The 13780-nt window shown below is 35.9% G+C and overlaps 2 protein-coding genes and 4 non-coding genes across 10 annotated transcripts in view; 5 read left to right on the forward strand and 1 right to left on the reverse strand.

Annotated features, from left to right (window-relative positions):
- Positions 1–4663: 4663 nt before the first annotated feature.
- On the forward strand, positions 4664–10233 carry RPS3A (ribosomal protein S3A). The gene is made up of 6 exons (XM_074274180.1): positions 4664–4845; positions 5822–5925; positions 7023–7210; positions 8982–9190; positions 9755–9864; positions 10067–10233. The coding sequence occupies exons 1-6, from the start codon at positions 4784–4786 to the stop codon at positions 10186–10188; spliced, it is 795 nt and encodes a 264-aa protein (XP_074130281.1). The 5' UTR covers positions 4664–4783; the 3' UTR covers positions 10189–10233.
- LOC141548152 (small nucleolar RNA SNORD73) lies at positions 6771–6834 on the forward strand. Its single transcript, XR_012483836.1, has one exon. It is a non-coding gene; the product is annotated as a small nucleolar RNA SNORD73 (small nucleolar RNA).
- On the forward strand, positions 7779–7848 carry LOC141548151 (small nucleolar RNA SNORD73). The gene has a single exon (XR_012483835.1). It is a non-coding gene; the product is annotated as a small nucleolar RNA SNORD73 (small nucleolar RNA).
- On the forward strand, positions 9608–9671 carry LOC141548153 (small nucleolar RNA SNORD73). Its single transcript, XR_012483837.1, has one exon. It is a non-coding gene; the product is annotated as a small nucleolar RNA SNORD73 (small nucleolar RNA).
- Positions 9900–9968, forward strand: LOC141548154 (small nucleolar RNA SNORD73). Its single transcript, XR_012483838.1, has one exon. It is a non-coding gene; the product is annotated as a small nucleolar RNA SNORD73 (small nucleolar RNA).
- Positions 10234–12648: 2415 nt separating the features above from the next.
- Positions 12649–13780, reverse strand: part of SH3D19 (SH3 domain containing 19) — a 207350-nt gene continuing 206218 nt past the window's right edge. For all 5 annotated transcript variants that reach the window (XM_074274173.1, XM_074274175.1, XM_074274172.1 and 2 more), the window contains one exon: positions 12649–12700. In XM_074274173.1, coding sequence (XP_074130274.1) covers positions 12656–12700 — 45 coding nt within the window. In that variant the 3' untranslated portion in view covers positions 12649–12655. The remainder of the gene's footprint in view (positions 12701–13780) is intronic.

Genomic DNA, 13780 nt, shown 5'->3' on the forward strand with positions numbered 1-13780 from the left:
GTATGGAGGGCTTAAGGGCAGAATTCTGCAGAAGCTGGGGCTTAAAGGTGATCTAAGATAGTCTAGAATATATTACAGTAATTTAATCTTGAAGAACTCTGAACACTCACATTGCTCTATTACCTCTCTCACTTTATAGATGTAAAGTTAAAAGATAGAAACTAAATATTCAAAGAAAAAATGTCTGTCACAAAGCGAGGTAGATTGTGTTTTGTAGGAGTATTTTTTTTTTATTCAAGAATCTTAAATTCATTTGCTTTCTTACTTCTTACTACTACTTGCTTGCCCTATAAGTAAAAATCCATGAATATACACTTCAAATTGATATTTCAAAATGTATTATTTTCTCAAAATTGTAAATTTTATGTAAGAAAATCTGATGCTGATATACAGATGATCTACTGGTAACATCTAAACTTAGACAAAACTTCATAACAATCCTTTCATCGTGTATAATTAGAAAACTTATATTTGTATTATTTTAAAATAAGCAATAATAAAACATGTATTGAAATGGAAAAAAACTACCTTAGAAAACATAGATCACAATCTAAACCTCATAAGGAAACTTTTAGTACAAAACAAAGGCAGGATGGGAATAATGGTCCTCGACAAATCCCTTAGGTCTTGAGTATCTTAATGAGTAAACTAGATGCACCTGGCCTCATTAAATGCTCCCCTGTGGCTCTTTCACTCATGGGGAAAAAGAGGAATTAGACAAAGAACGGGGCAGTCTTTTCGAATATCAGGGTTATGATATCCTAAATTTGAAACATTATCCTTTTAGGATGATAAATTATCTTAAGAATTAGAATGATAATGAATGAAAATGCTGATGAAAGAAGGCATGTAATTTTGGAGCAATAAACTAATTTTTTCTCACGCTTTGGAATGTGCCATCTTCTACAAAATACCTTTTCTGAACCATTAGTCTGCTACTGCTTCATCTCTATTCCTCAACTTATCTGTTTACGTCTCCCTTAGATACTTCACTTTGATTTTTGTATTCTTATTGTCTAGCTAGTGCCCTTAGTAAGCACTTAATAAGTCCTTGTTGAAATAGATTGCATTGGACACATCATACAAGGGGCTTGGTCTGCCAAAGATGATTAATTTTTTAAATTGGTGAAATTTCTTACTATGGACAGTCAGTTAAACAAATATATAATAGTATTATCTAAAATGGTAAATTATGTTTATTTATTATGGTTAAAGAGATCATGATACCATACAGTAGCTAACTGGGTTCTTGTCCTAGTTTTTTCATCTAGCAGAGATGTGATATTGTCTAAGTCATTTAAGATTTAAACTTTTTGGACCTAATTTCCTTATCTATAAAAAGGACGACCTGAACGATCTCTGAGGTTCCTTCCAGATCTAAACTCTAGAATCTTATCTATGAATAGATGATCTCCAAGATTCTTTCCAACTCTAATGTTCTATGATTCTACTTAGGTAGATTAAGAAGGAAATTAAATTAAGAAGGTTTTATGCTTTAACAAATTTATAAGGAATATATAATACAGTTGTTCCATCATTAAACAAACAAACATCACAAAAGAATATAACATCTTACATTGGGGTAACATTTTAATTTTACATTTTAAATGTGTTACCTGCACATGTCATTTGCTTTTCACAATAGCTCTGTGAGGTAAACAGAACAGTGAAAAGAACAAGGGTCAGAAGATCTGGTTCCAATTCCTGTCTCAAGTTACCTATTGACTGAGGATGAGTAAGTTCCTATCTCTAGCCTCTGTTTTCACTTCTGAGTAGTAAAGGCATGCTCAATCTTAATTCCAGCACTCTTATCAATATAACGTTGCTGTTTCTTCATGTAATCTAACTTAATATCAGTAGATTTACTTACATACCTGAAAAGTCAAATCAACATTTTGTCAGAAGGATAAAGATAAAACAATATGATGTGAATTAAAATAGATCCAGCCAGACAAAACAAAACAAACTACTGTTGCCGAAAAGTGGAAAATGAATCAAGGAAGAGACAGCAGGGACTAACTGTCCTGTCCCACAGAAAATAAAGCAATTACATAAAGGACAAAAGAGGCCAGAAACCATTTGGCTATCAGACCCTTGTTCCTCTCTTGCCATTTAAAAAAGGTGAGTGAGTATGGTAGAAGATTATGAAAAGTATTGCCTTATAAAACAGGGAGAAGCATGAAGAGAATAATCAGTTTGTAGAAAGATTAACATGAGATCCAATTAAGTCAGATCAGCCTATAAGTACTTGAAGATTAAACTGGAAAACAACATACATGAAAACTATGATATTATATTATTATATGGGCTAGATAGCTCAGTTGATTAGAATACAATACTAATGAAGTCGATTTCCCTAAAGATCTGATGACATTTCTTTACGGCAAACTGCATTCTTACGTTTATTTCAGAAATGTCTGTCATCCTTACTATCAAGAAAATATGGTTGACAGTTCAATTTGGCATTACTGCTAGAAAAAGAACTGCTTCAATTTCAAATGGGAAATTGAATCTGAAACTCATAGTGTTTACTACCATTAAACTAAAATGGACTGAAACCCACAATGCTTTCTATCATTAACTTTTTTTAATTTGAAAAAAAGTAGGCATAGCCTTCTGAAATTGCTTACCATTAGAACTGTATAAACGGAATCGTTTTCATTCAGAGTTTCTCTATACTTAAGCAAAACAAGTTCCTAGAGCCAATCCTCTTCTAGGTCTAAAAATAGATACCTCATTAGCTCTCACTGATGTCTGAAATTCTAGAAGTTTGGATGCATTTCACCGCTGTCAGAGGGCTCTCATTAAAATGCAAGTGTTACCTGAGAAAGGTGACACTAATATTGTATTCAGGCTTTGTGCTTGGCCTGTAGTGAAATAGGTGACTTTTACTTGGGCATTTCTGTTCTATTCTCCCATTCTAATTCTTTTTTCCCTCTTTCCAAGATTCAAATCATGAAGCTTTTTTTTTTTTTTTTTTCTTTCCAGCACCTAACAACACTGTGCTGGGTATACAATGATAAAAATGAACTGGCTCTGGCCTTAAAGAAACAAACTCAGCTAGAGGGAAACAAGACAGATAAGTATGTAAAGTAGATACGGCGCAATTACATTGTAATTGGAGAAGCGGGGCAGTAAGAATTGGGAGCAGGGGAGGGAAGGTGAGCCACCATGGCTGGGTCTGTGATCCTGAGTTCCAATTTTGCTTCTGGGGATTGCCATGTCACCTTATACACATTACTTAATAAAATAACTTAATAAAACACCAGATGGCTCCTTAAGTCCTTCCACCTCAGGAGCAATTACAAAATGCGGTCTTTTTATAATTTAAATAATAAATAAATAAAAATAAATAAAGTTTATCATTTAAAAACAAACCAAATTTATTTTCCCAAGTTCTGTATGCAATTTAATTAAGTCCCTTCCACCTTTGGAGCAATTACAAAACGCAGTCTTTTTATAATTTAAATAATAAATAATTTAAATAAAAAAATAAAGTTTATCATTTAAAAACAAACCAAATTTATTTTCCCAAGTTCTGTATGCAATTTAATTAAGTCCCTTCCACCTTTGGAGCAATTACAAAACGCAGTCTTTTTATAATTTAAATAATAAATAATTTAAATAAAAAAATAAAGTTTATCATTTAAAAACAAACCAAATTTATTTTCCCAGTTCTGGATGTAATTTGAGGAAATTTGGCCTGTTTCTTTTTTTTCTTTTTTTTTTTTTTTTACAGTTTAAGAGTGTTTTATTTTTATAATAAAATAGATAACCCTGCTTTATTACACACTAGTATTAGTAATCACAGTAGATTTGCCAAAATAATTTGTATTTGGCCTGTTTCTTGATATATAAAACGTAGATGATGGAATCTATACAGATATATCGTAGGGTTATTGCAATGATCAAATGGACGAATGGATGTAAAACATTTTGCAATCACTAAAACTCATTTAAATCATTAAATTATATGAAATCATTTAAATCATTAAAACGGTTTTTAAAAATCATAAAAAATTTAATGGGAGTATTAATACTGTAAATGCGAAGACCTCCGAATTTTCTTCACACAAGTGGAAAATGTAGGATATCTAGTCATCTGAATAGATAGGTTGGGAGGGAATAGGAATTCTTAATCTTTGTCATATTTTTAAATGTACAAAATAAATTACGTAGGGTTACAAAGGAAGTCAATTTCGCTGAAATCATTGTTTAAAGAGTATATATAAAAATCAATGTCACGGAGTGCAGGGTCAGAGTCAGTGGGGATTGTAAGGTAAGAGGCAGGTTTTGAGTCGTTTTAATTTGGCAGATGTTTGTGGGGGAAGGGGGAATCAGGGGAGCGCAACAGATCCCTTTCGCGATGTAAGTGAGGAGTGCTGAGGTGTCGGGAGAGAAGCAAGTCCACAAAGTCAAAACTGAAAGTGACTTCTGTAAAATGTCTCTGTAAAATCATTTGTAAAGAAAGTCTGAACAACTGCATCTGCACTTCAGAGACATACTCCAGCAATTGCGTTCCCGCCCGCGTCATCAAGACTGCTACAACCACTTCCGCTTCCGTGGCTCTTTCCGGCAAAACTGTACAACCTCCGAACGCCAGGGGGCGCTGAAGCCGCTCCTACGGATCCGTCTAGTCTCTCCCAGATCTCGCGACCATTTGGGTCGGGGGAAAAACGCGTAGCACGCACGCCAGAGGAAACGCTAGGACCGAGCCCCGCCCCAACTTCCTAAAGTCTCGCGCGAGCTCCTTCTCCGGCCTTTTGGCTTTCAGAGGGGGATCATGGCGGTGGGCAAGAATAAGCGCCTCACCAAAGGCGGCAAAAAAGGGGCCAAGAAGAAAGTGTAAGTGTTGGTTGGGGATTGGGGTACTTCAGTGGGGGTCCTCCGAGGCGGGTGGATGGGGCTCCAGCCGCGGACCGGGCGGGATGGCGGGGATGGCGGGCGGATTAGGTTCGGCCCAGGCCAAGAAGCGCCGGGGCCGGGGCCGGTAGGAGCCGCAGCCGCGAATCCGAGGAGTGGCGGGAGAAAGTGGCCGGCCCCGGTGCGCACGAGGCGGGGAGCCCCGAGCCCGCATGCCGGTCTCCGGAGCTTTGTGGCCGTAGTGTCGCGCCCAGGCCCGGCCCCACGAGGATCCGCTTCCCGGCTGACGGCCTCGGCTCCCTCGGAGCCCGCACTGGACCGGGTGGTGGTGGGGCGTGTTACAACTGCTTGTTTCCCTGTCCGTGTCCTGGGAAAGCGAAGGAGCGTGTGCACTGAAGCCGACTCCGGCATGGACACACTAGACGAAACTGCATTTGTACTTACGTCGCGAAACCGAGAGGGTAGTTTTGGGCCCTTGGGGAAAGGGGTGCTGTCAGCCTGAGGCCTCTCCTCAGGTAGCCCGTTTGTCCCCGGCACCCTCTGGCCCTCTAAAATTGGCCAAGCCCTACAGCCGGGGGAGGGCGGCTGCTGGGCGGAGATCGAGGCCCGAGTTTAAGTGAAACTAACCATTCCTTAAGGGGCCCGGGCAACTTTTTGGAAAGAAATGTTTGCAGGCCTTTTTGAGACCTCCCTTGAATGAGGCCTCGGGGCCTTCTCCTTGGGTTTCCGTGGTAGAACTCCACGTGAGAACTTAGCTATTGATGCAACTTATTCCCAGTTTCCAGAGACCTTGAGAAAGTTAGTGACTTTCTGTGGTCTCAGGTTGTAAGGATTTGGACCTGAGTGACCCTAAGACCAGCATTTCCCCTAGTATACCATGCTAGGTTGCAATTTGTAAAATAACAAGTAGCTAACTTATGCTGGTGCTTGTTTTTTTTCCTCTCCCTCATTCATAAAGAGTTGATCCATTTTCCAAGAAGGATTGGTATGATGTGAAAGCACCAGCTATGTTCAACATTCGCAATATTGGCAAGACACTGGTGACGAGGACTCAAGGAACAAGTAAATATTTCTTTGGATTTGTGTATGGCTTGGAATAGTTCTTATGGCAAACCGCTTTTTCTACTGGATTCTGGTAATAGCAGAAATAAGGTTTGGTGAGGAATAATTGATGACTTGTGATAAGTAAAACTAGCAAAAATTATCCCCTCCTTCCCTCCACTCCCTCCCCCCATGGCAGGTAATCCCATACATTTTACATGTGTTACAATATAACCTAGATACAATATATGTGTGTAAATACCATTTTCTTGTTGCACACTAATTATTAGCTTCCGAAGGTGTAAGTAACCTGGGTAGATAGACAGTAGTGCTAACAATTTACATTCACTTCCCAGTGTTCCTTCTCTGAGTGTAGTTGTTTCTGTCCATCATTGATCAGCTGGAAGTGAGTTGGATCTTCTTTATGTTGAAGATTTCCACTTCCATCAGAATACATCCTCATACATTATCGTTGTTGAAGTGTACAGCGATCTTCTGGTTCTGCTCATTTCACTCAGCATCAGTTGATTTAAGTCTCTCCAAGCCTCTCTGTATTCCTCCTAGCAAAAGGTTTTAATGCAGTTGAGTACAGCTTAAGACAAATCTTTTGGTAAAGACTAGTAAAAGATTTTAATGAAGTTGAGTGCAGTTTAAATAACAAAAACCCTTTGAAAGTGTAATAATCAAACCCTTTTGAGGTTTACAAAAAGCTTTCTATACAGTAACTGAGGTGGATTTGGCCCCACATGCTTTCTTACAGTATTTCGAATTGATGCTGCTTAACATCTGCCTTTATGCTAGTTCTTTTGAAGTAGGTTTGATGTTGCTGTTGTAGTTTTATTGGTAATAATGCTGCATCTCATGGGAATAAATGATGAAAACTGTTTCGGTCCCAATTGATATCTAATGATAACACACTATTCTGATATTCTCATGCAGCATGGAGGTTTTTTTAAAAAATTATTATTTCTAAATCATTAGTGAAGTGGACTTTAATGTTAGTATTTTTTTAATTGGGAAAGACATAGAAAAGGCTTGCCAATCCATTTACCCTCTCCATGATGTATTTGTTCGAAAAGTCAAGATTGGTAATAAAAAAAAATGATTTTGTTTTATAGAAATTGCCTCTGATGGTCTCAAGGGTCGAGTCTTTGAAGTGAGCCTTGCTGATTTGCAGAATGATGAAGTTGCTTTTCGGAAGTTCAAGTTAATTACTGAAGATGTTCAGGGTAAAAATTGTTTGACCAATTTCCATGGAATGGATCTTACCAGGGACAAAATGTGCTCCATGGTCAAAAAATGGCAGGTAAGCATCGCTTTCCTTGAAGCACTTTAGTTTTACAAGGGTAGGTTCCTTATGGTTCCTCTCCCCTCCCCTCAAATATGTAGGCAATATATATAAACTATCTAGAGTGGCTTCTGGACCAACTTTTTTACATGTGAGTTGGCTAGTGTGTGGCTGAGGAAGCATTAATAGAAACTTGTTGACAATATTTTAAATGGAGGATATTCTGTAGAACTAGTGTTTTCATAACAGGAATTTTAAGGATTAAAATATTTTTCTAATTGGCACTTAAAACTAGCATATGCTTTATTAGTATCACAGTATACTAGGGAAGAAACCCATAGTATGGAACTGAAAATCAAAATATTTAAGGCTTCATCTCAGTTCTCTGCTTCTTTGGGACTAGTAACAAAATCTGACTGTTTACTCTTAGACAAGTGGGAATAATAATCCTTGTATCTGATAAGAAACTGCAAAGCCAGGAAAACGAGATGGTATTCTGGTAGTTTGGATATCTTTCAGTCTTTTACCTAATATGCCAGGAAGAAGCAAGCAGTAGCATTTCAAGATTTTAATTGATGGTTATGGGAATGAATGATGATAAAGTGTTTCGGGCCCAAATGATATAATGATTACACCGTTGCATTTTTTCTGACATTCCCTTATAAAGTAGGTAAGATTTCTGGGAAGTTTCAAGCTTCTTTCATGTAATTTGTTTGGTGGAGAATTTTGTCTCCATTCAAATAAATAAATCCCCAGAGGGGATTTATTTTTTAATCTTTTTTTATTTTTATTTTTTTTACCTTTTATTAGCTTTATTTTCAGCATAGTTAATTTACATTACAGTGTATTGTTTTAAAATAACTTGATACATAATTGTTTTCCAGAATTTCTCTCACTTTTAAAAAGTCTTTTAGATTGTCAAAGATACTTTTAGCTTTTGTCACTTTGTTTAACGTGTTCCAATTTTTAGGGGATATTTGAATTAGAGAGGATATGGAGTTTTTAGTTAGTGTAATGGAAAATTTTTTTTAAAAAGAGACCTGGACAATCAAAAGAGAAGCCATAAAATCTGTATACATGTGGTTTTAGGCTGATTGATGCATCTTTTTCTTTGCCTCTTGTGCATTTCAGATTGCTTTACTCCTAATTTTACTTCGTTCTAGCAAGTATGCAAAAATATATCAGCCCAATGCTATTTAGTGTGGGTGCAAATATAATTCAACATAGATTCCTAGTTTCTGAAGTCATTATGATTATAATATTTATTATGACCTAGCATTATTAATAAAAGTTCAGTTCATTTTGCTGTTGGAGAAGATTGGAAAATGAAATGGGCAGAATGCCACTCAAAAAAGTTGTTCATGTTTTGTCTTCCAACTTCACAAGAAAATTGATCACCAGAAATTTCTATCTATCTATCCTAGAGCGCTCTGTTTGGGTAATTCAGGTTTTTTTTTTATTCATGTGTCAACTTGAATAGAAATGACTCTCATTTTTAAAATTATATGGGGGCAGCTAGGTGGCGCAGTGGATAGAGCACCAGCCCTGAATTCAGGAGGACCCGAGTTCAAATTTGATCTCAGACACTTAACGCGTCCTAGCTGTGTGACCCTGGGCAAGTCACTTAACCCCAAGCTCAGAAAAAATTTAAAAAAAATTTAAAATTCATATGAAGTTAAAAATTAAATTTAAATTACAATTAAATTTAAACTTGTGCTTTTTCTTAACATTGGAGTTGAAGTGATTAAAATCATTTCTGAAGCTGAAAAGATAGTATCTTATTTTTTAGACTATGATTGAAGCCCATGTTGATGTCAAAACTACCGATGGCTACTTGCTCCGCCTCTTTTGTGTTGGTTTTACCAAAAAGCGCAACAACCAGATCCGTAAGACCTCTTACGCCCAGCACCAACAGGTCCGTCAGATTCGTAAGAAAATGATGGAAATCATGACCCGAGAGGTGCAGACAAATGACTTGAAAGAAGTTGTCAATAAACTGTAAGTGCACAGGTTCCTGCCTTTACAGAAATAGTTAATCTTGTGTCTGGTAATCACTGGAGTTAAGCCTAATTGCTTTGATTTTGAGTTTAGAGAACTCTTTTTTAACTTTTAACTTTGGTTAGAGACACTTTCTAACCAATTACAATCCAAGTGGGTTCTTTTGCTCTTAAATGGATACTTTTAACCTCATTACACACTCATTGTAGGGCAAGGAACTGTTTTCCATATGTTCTAAACAATTGGTACTGTCTAAAAGAAAATATTACTGTTTCTTATCTTTTTGATGTTTTGTGGAAACAGGTATCTATTTCCTCTAATGAAACAAAACCACAGTCTAGCCTTTTTGGGCTTGCATTGTTCTTTTCTGTCTTTATGCAAAAAGAGAAGTCTGAAGTAAATGCTGCATCTCATGGGAATAAATGATGAAAACTGTTTCGGTCCCAATTGATATCTAATGATAACACACTATTCTGATATTCTCATGCATCATGGAGATTTTTTGTTTATTATTATTTCTAAATCATTAGTGAAGTGGACTTTAATGTTAGTATTTCTTTTTAGAATTCCAGACAGCATCGGGAAAGACATAGAAAAGGCTTGCCAATCCATTTACCCTCTCCATGATGTATTTGTTCGAAAAGTCAAGATGCTCAAGAAGCCCAAATTTGAATGTAAGTAGAACTAATAGAATAAATTTCTAAATGGGAATGAATGATGACCACAGTTTTGGTCCCAAATGATATTTCATGCTTATATTCATTCATTTGCTGACATTTCCAAATCTAGATCTGAGATTCTTCATTGCTATCCATACCTATTTGGTAAATCCTTGTTCCTACAATAGTTAATGCGATTTTGTTTTTGTTTTTTTAGTGGGAAAATTAATGGAACTTCATGGTGAAGGTGGTGGCTCTGGAAAACCTTCAGGAGATGAAACTGGCACAAAAGTTGAAAGGGCTGATGGCTATGAACCACCAGTTCAAGAATCTGTCTAAACTAAGAACTTTGAAAGGTTGAAAAATAAAAATTTATCATTGTGATGGTTCTGGTTTTTTTTTTTTTTTTAAGGTTTTATAAATAATGGCAATAATATTTGGTGCTCGGAAAATATAAGTGCCTGATGAAATTGTATAATTGTTCTGTAAATAAATTTGTAATAAAACCATGAGGATTGTCACACAAAATATGACCTTGGGTTTGTCAACAACTTGGCAGTCTATTATGAGGTATGCCTTATAAAAGATTTCTTCATAAGGCAAATTTATTGGGTTTGAGCAGAAACTAAATTCCCAGCTTTGGTATGCTCAAATTGTTTACAAAATATTTCTTTTATTCCTCACAACCTTAGTGGCAAAAAGTTTTGTGTAGGTTTTAAATGAATTGTCAATATTGCCTCCTAAAACAATGTCAGTCCATTAGTGCTTCAGTCTTTGAGGGTCTTTGTAAGGGTTTCAAGATTTTATCTTGTGGAAGAGGAAAAATAAGATCTTCAGAAAAACTTAAAATATTGTTTCCCATTTTTCGTTTGGTCTAGGTTTAGTGATGCTTTTTTTGTGTTTTTTATTGGCAAAGAATTAACAAAGGCAAACAGGATTAAGTGACTTGCTTGGAGTCACAAATGACCCCATGGATTGTACCCAGGAAGAAGTCTTCCTTATTACAGGCCTGGCACCAAGCCAGATGGCTTAAAAATTTGATTAGCAGTAGAGTCAAGCCTAAGCCAGATTAAATTGTATTTGAGATACTTGATAATGGTGTACATTTCTAAGTCAAAATGGAACAAGGATCTATTTCTGTTTTGAGTTTGACAGTACTGTTGCCTAAGGAAGGCCAGTCAGAATTTGGGGTTTTTAATAATTATGGACTTAGAAAACTTGAAAGATCAAAGGATAATAGAATTAACTCACTGCCCTGTTTAGGATTCTTAGTACTTGTGAATTTGATAATTCTGTGTTGATTATAAGGCCAAACATTTCTGGAAGAGGAAACCCACCTGACAGAAAACAAAAAAGGCATGAGTCCTTTAAAGAATTCAAGAAGGAAAACTTGGATTAATTAGAAATGAGAAAATAATCCCTTGTGTGAGAAAAGTTTTCTTGTAAAGCAATTATGACTAAAGTACTGTTGAAACATTTCAAGCTATGGGAGAAAGTGGAAGGAAATGTTATCCCAGTTGTATTTCTCCAGTTAATCCCTGCCCACCCCAGTTTTTCAGTTTGATGTATAAATCTATGATGTATTTAAAGAGAAATCTTGACCAAAATTGGTTACCAATTCCCCTGTGATATAATCAAAATTCATTAGTCCTAACAAGTAGCAAAGATAGAGGATTGTTTTATTCCGACAGAAACAAGTTGAATGTTGCACTTAAAATCCCTGGCCACTGGACATGTTACTTAGTGCAAAGGCAAAGATGGCTTGAGGTTTTTCATAGGACTAATTAATGACTAAGCCACAAGTGAGATGGTGAATGGGCTAATCTCAACTATATGCATAATTTTATAAGATATCAAATTTTAGCTGAGTTATCAAATTAGAAATCTATTAGTATCAATACAATGAGCTTTGGTTTCCTTCATGGAGCCAAAGTAAAGAAAGTGCTTATGCTGTTTTTGTAGGTTTGTTGTTTTATTGTCAAAAGTATAGCTCATTTAAGCTCTCAGAAGGGGAAAAAAATGGAAATCCTGGCTAATGTCTTTATTAAAACTCAATATTTAACTGGAATGTTATTCTAAAGTGTGAAGTTTCAATAATATGGGGGTAGGATTACTCCCTAAGGGGCAGTACTTGAAGATAAAGGTATAAGTAATATTTTCTGCCCAGTTAGGATTCTTTAAAAAATCCAGAATGTATGATCCAGACAGATGATTGGCTAAATGAGTATTTAACTTGCACGGATACCACAATGCCTGAGTTAATCAATAAATTTGTAAAAAATTAAGAACATTATCTTTTGTGTGGAGACAAGTTCTATGTGATGCTTTGTGGTTACGTGAGGATTCTTCAGATGTCTTCATAGTGAATAATTTTCCAGATACCTAAATAACCTAATCCTTTAAGGAGAATTATCCATGTTATAATAAATGCATTAGAGTACACAGTTGAATTTCTAGGTAGCTGCAAACACTTTAATATAAATTGTCTAGAGTAAGATTGAGGACTTGAGTTGGAACTTCTTTCTTCAATGAGATAATGCAAGGTCTGTGAAGAGTTCTCTGAAACTCTGGTCCATTACAAATCTTGCAAAGATGTCATTCTTAATAACTCAATAAAATCAATTCTACTTGTTATTTGTCATCAAGGAGGAGTTGATGATGATGTAATCTCTCCAGTGGTCTCTAGATGGCAATATTGCACTAAATTGGTGGCTTTCCCAATCATTTTTTCCAAATACAAGTGGAAATACAGGAGTTTAGGCTCTCTGACTTCCCATTAGAAATTTTGACATACTTAGCTGGAATACTAGTGTTTATTTACAATGGTGTTGCAATGCAATTCGTATAGCACCTGTTGATTTGACAAAAGACACAAGTGTGTTAATATTTACCAAAGTGAACATATTCAAAATTTGATCTATTCAGCAACATTTGCTTAAGATTAGTTCATCTTACCTTGAGAAAGAACTTTAAGTCAATAAAGCCCATCATGACAAACTAACAGCACTGCTGTCTCTGGCTTTTAGTGCTTTTTTGGGAGTTTTGTTTTTCACTTTTCTCAAATATCCTGTTCTAGTCAAAACTTTTGGCAAATGTACTGACTACTGATTTTTCAGACTCATTTCCTTTTCCTCCACAAGTGAAGGACTTTTTTTCAATAGTAATGCTAAGGGAACAATAAACATAACCTTGTCCCACTGGGTCATGTAAAATGGGACATCTTTTATAGTGGCCTTTAATTCTTAGAAAGGAAAGTATATCTTGGAGTTAAAAGAGTAAGTTTTACTGTACAAAGTAACCTCTCGCAAATTCCCCTTTAAGACAATACAATAAGACCTCATATGTCAAGCAGTGTGTAGAAGTCTTTTTATCTTCACATTCAACTCTATAATCAATATCATATTTGGTAACCTGAAAGACATTTCTTGACTATACCGTTTCTTATCCATTAAAGAATAGAAATTTTGAAGGGATTGGCAACATAATGTATCATGAAGTAGGCTTTCTTCTAAATTTTCTTCCAAATCTTTCAATTGCTTGAGAAGATCTGCAGTTTTAGCATGGAGATGGAGCCTGCAAACATTACTGGTTCCATCCTACAGCAATCACATTGAACCTAGATGAATTTTGCCTTAAATTAAAAAGCCACTTTCCTTGGTGGTAGTACATGTGAAAATCCATTAAACCACATTTTCGTTTCCATTGGTTAGAATGGATGACAATGTATGGCAGCTCTATCCCTGAATCTGGAATCTGATAATATGGGCAGCTTCAATGTTTCCCAGGGCACTTTGTGAATTAACTTGAAAGTTATAAATTCAAAGTATTCATGGATTAAAGAAAAAAAAACACAACTGTTATTTGAGCAAAGAGACCTGCAGAAAGCTTTTTCAGCTAAGGTTAATAAATGGCAATTAAGTTTACGGTTATT

This window comes from Sminthopsis crassicaudata, chromosome 6 (genome assembly GCF_048593235.1).
Source record: "Sminthopsis crassicaudata isolate SCR6 chromosome 6, ASM4859323v1, whole genome shotgun sequence".
NCBI lineage: Eukaryota > Metazoa > Chordata > Mammalia > Dasyuromorphia > Dasyuridae > Sminthopsis > Sminthopsis crassicaudata.

Excerpts from the sequence above, each read along its gene's own strand:
- RPS3A (XM_074274180.1), top strand. The coding sequence starts at position 4,784 with ATGGCGGTGGGCAAGAATAAGCGCCTCACCAAAGGCGGCAAAAAAGGG. Across the intron at positions 9,191-9,754 it reads AAAGAAGTTGTCAATAAACT|AATTCCAGACAGCATCGGGA; the intron begins GTAAGTGCACAG and ends ATTTCTTTTTAG. Across the intron at positions 9,865-10,066 it reads CAAGAAGCCCAAATTTGAAT|TGGGAAAATTAATGGAACTT; the intron begins GTAAGTAGAACT and ends TTGTTTTTTTAG.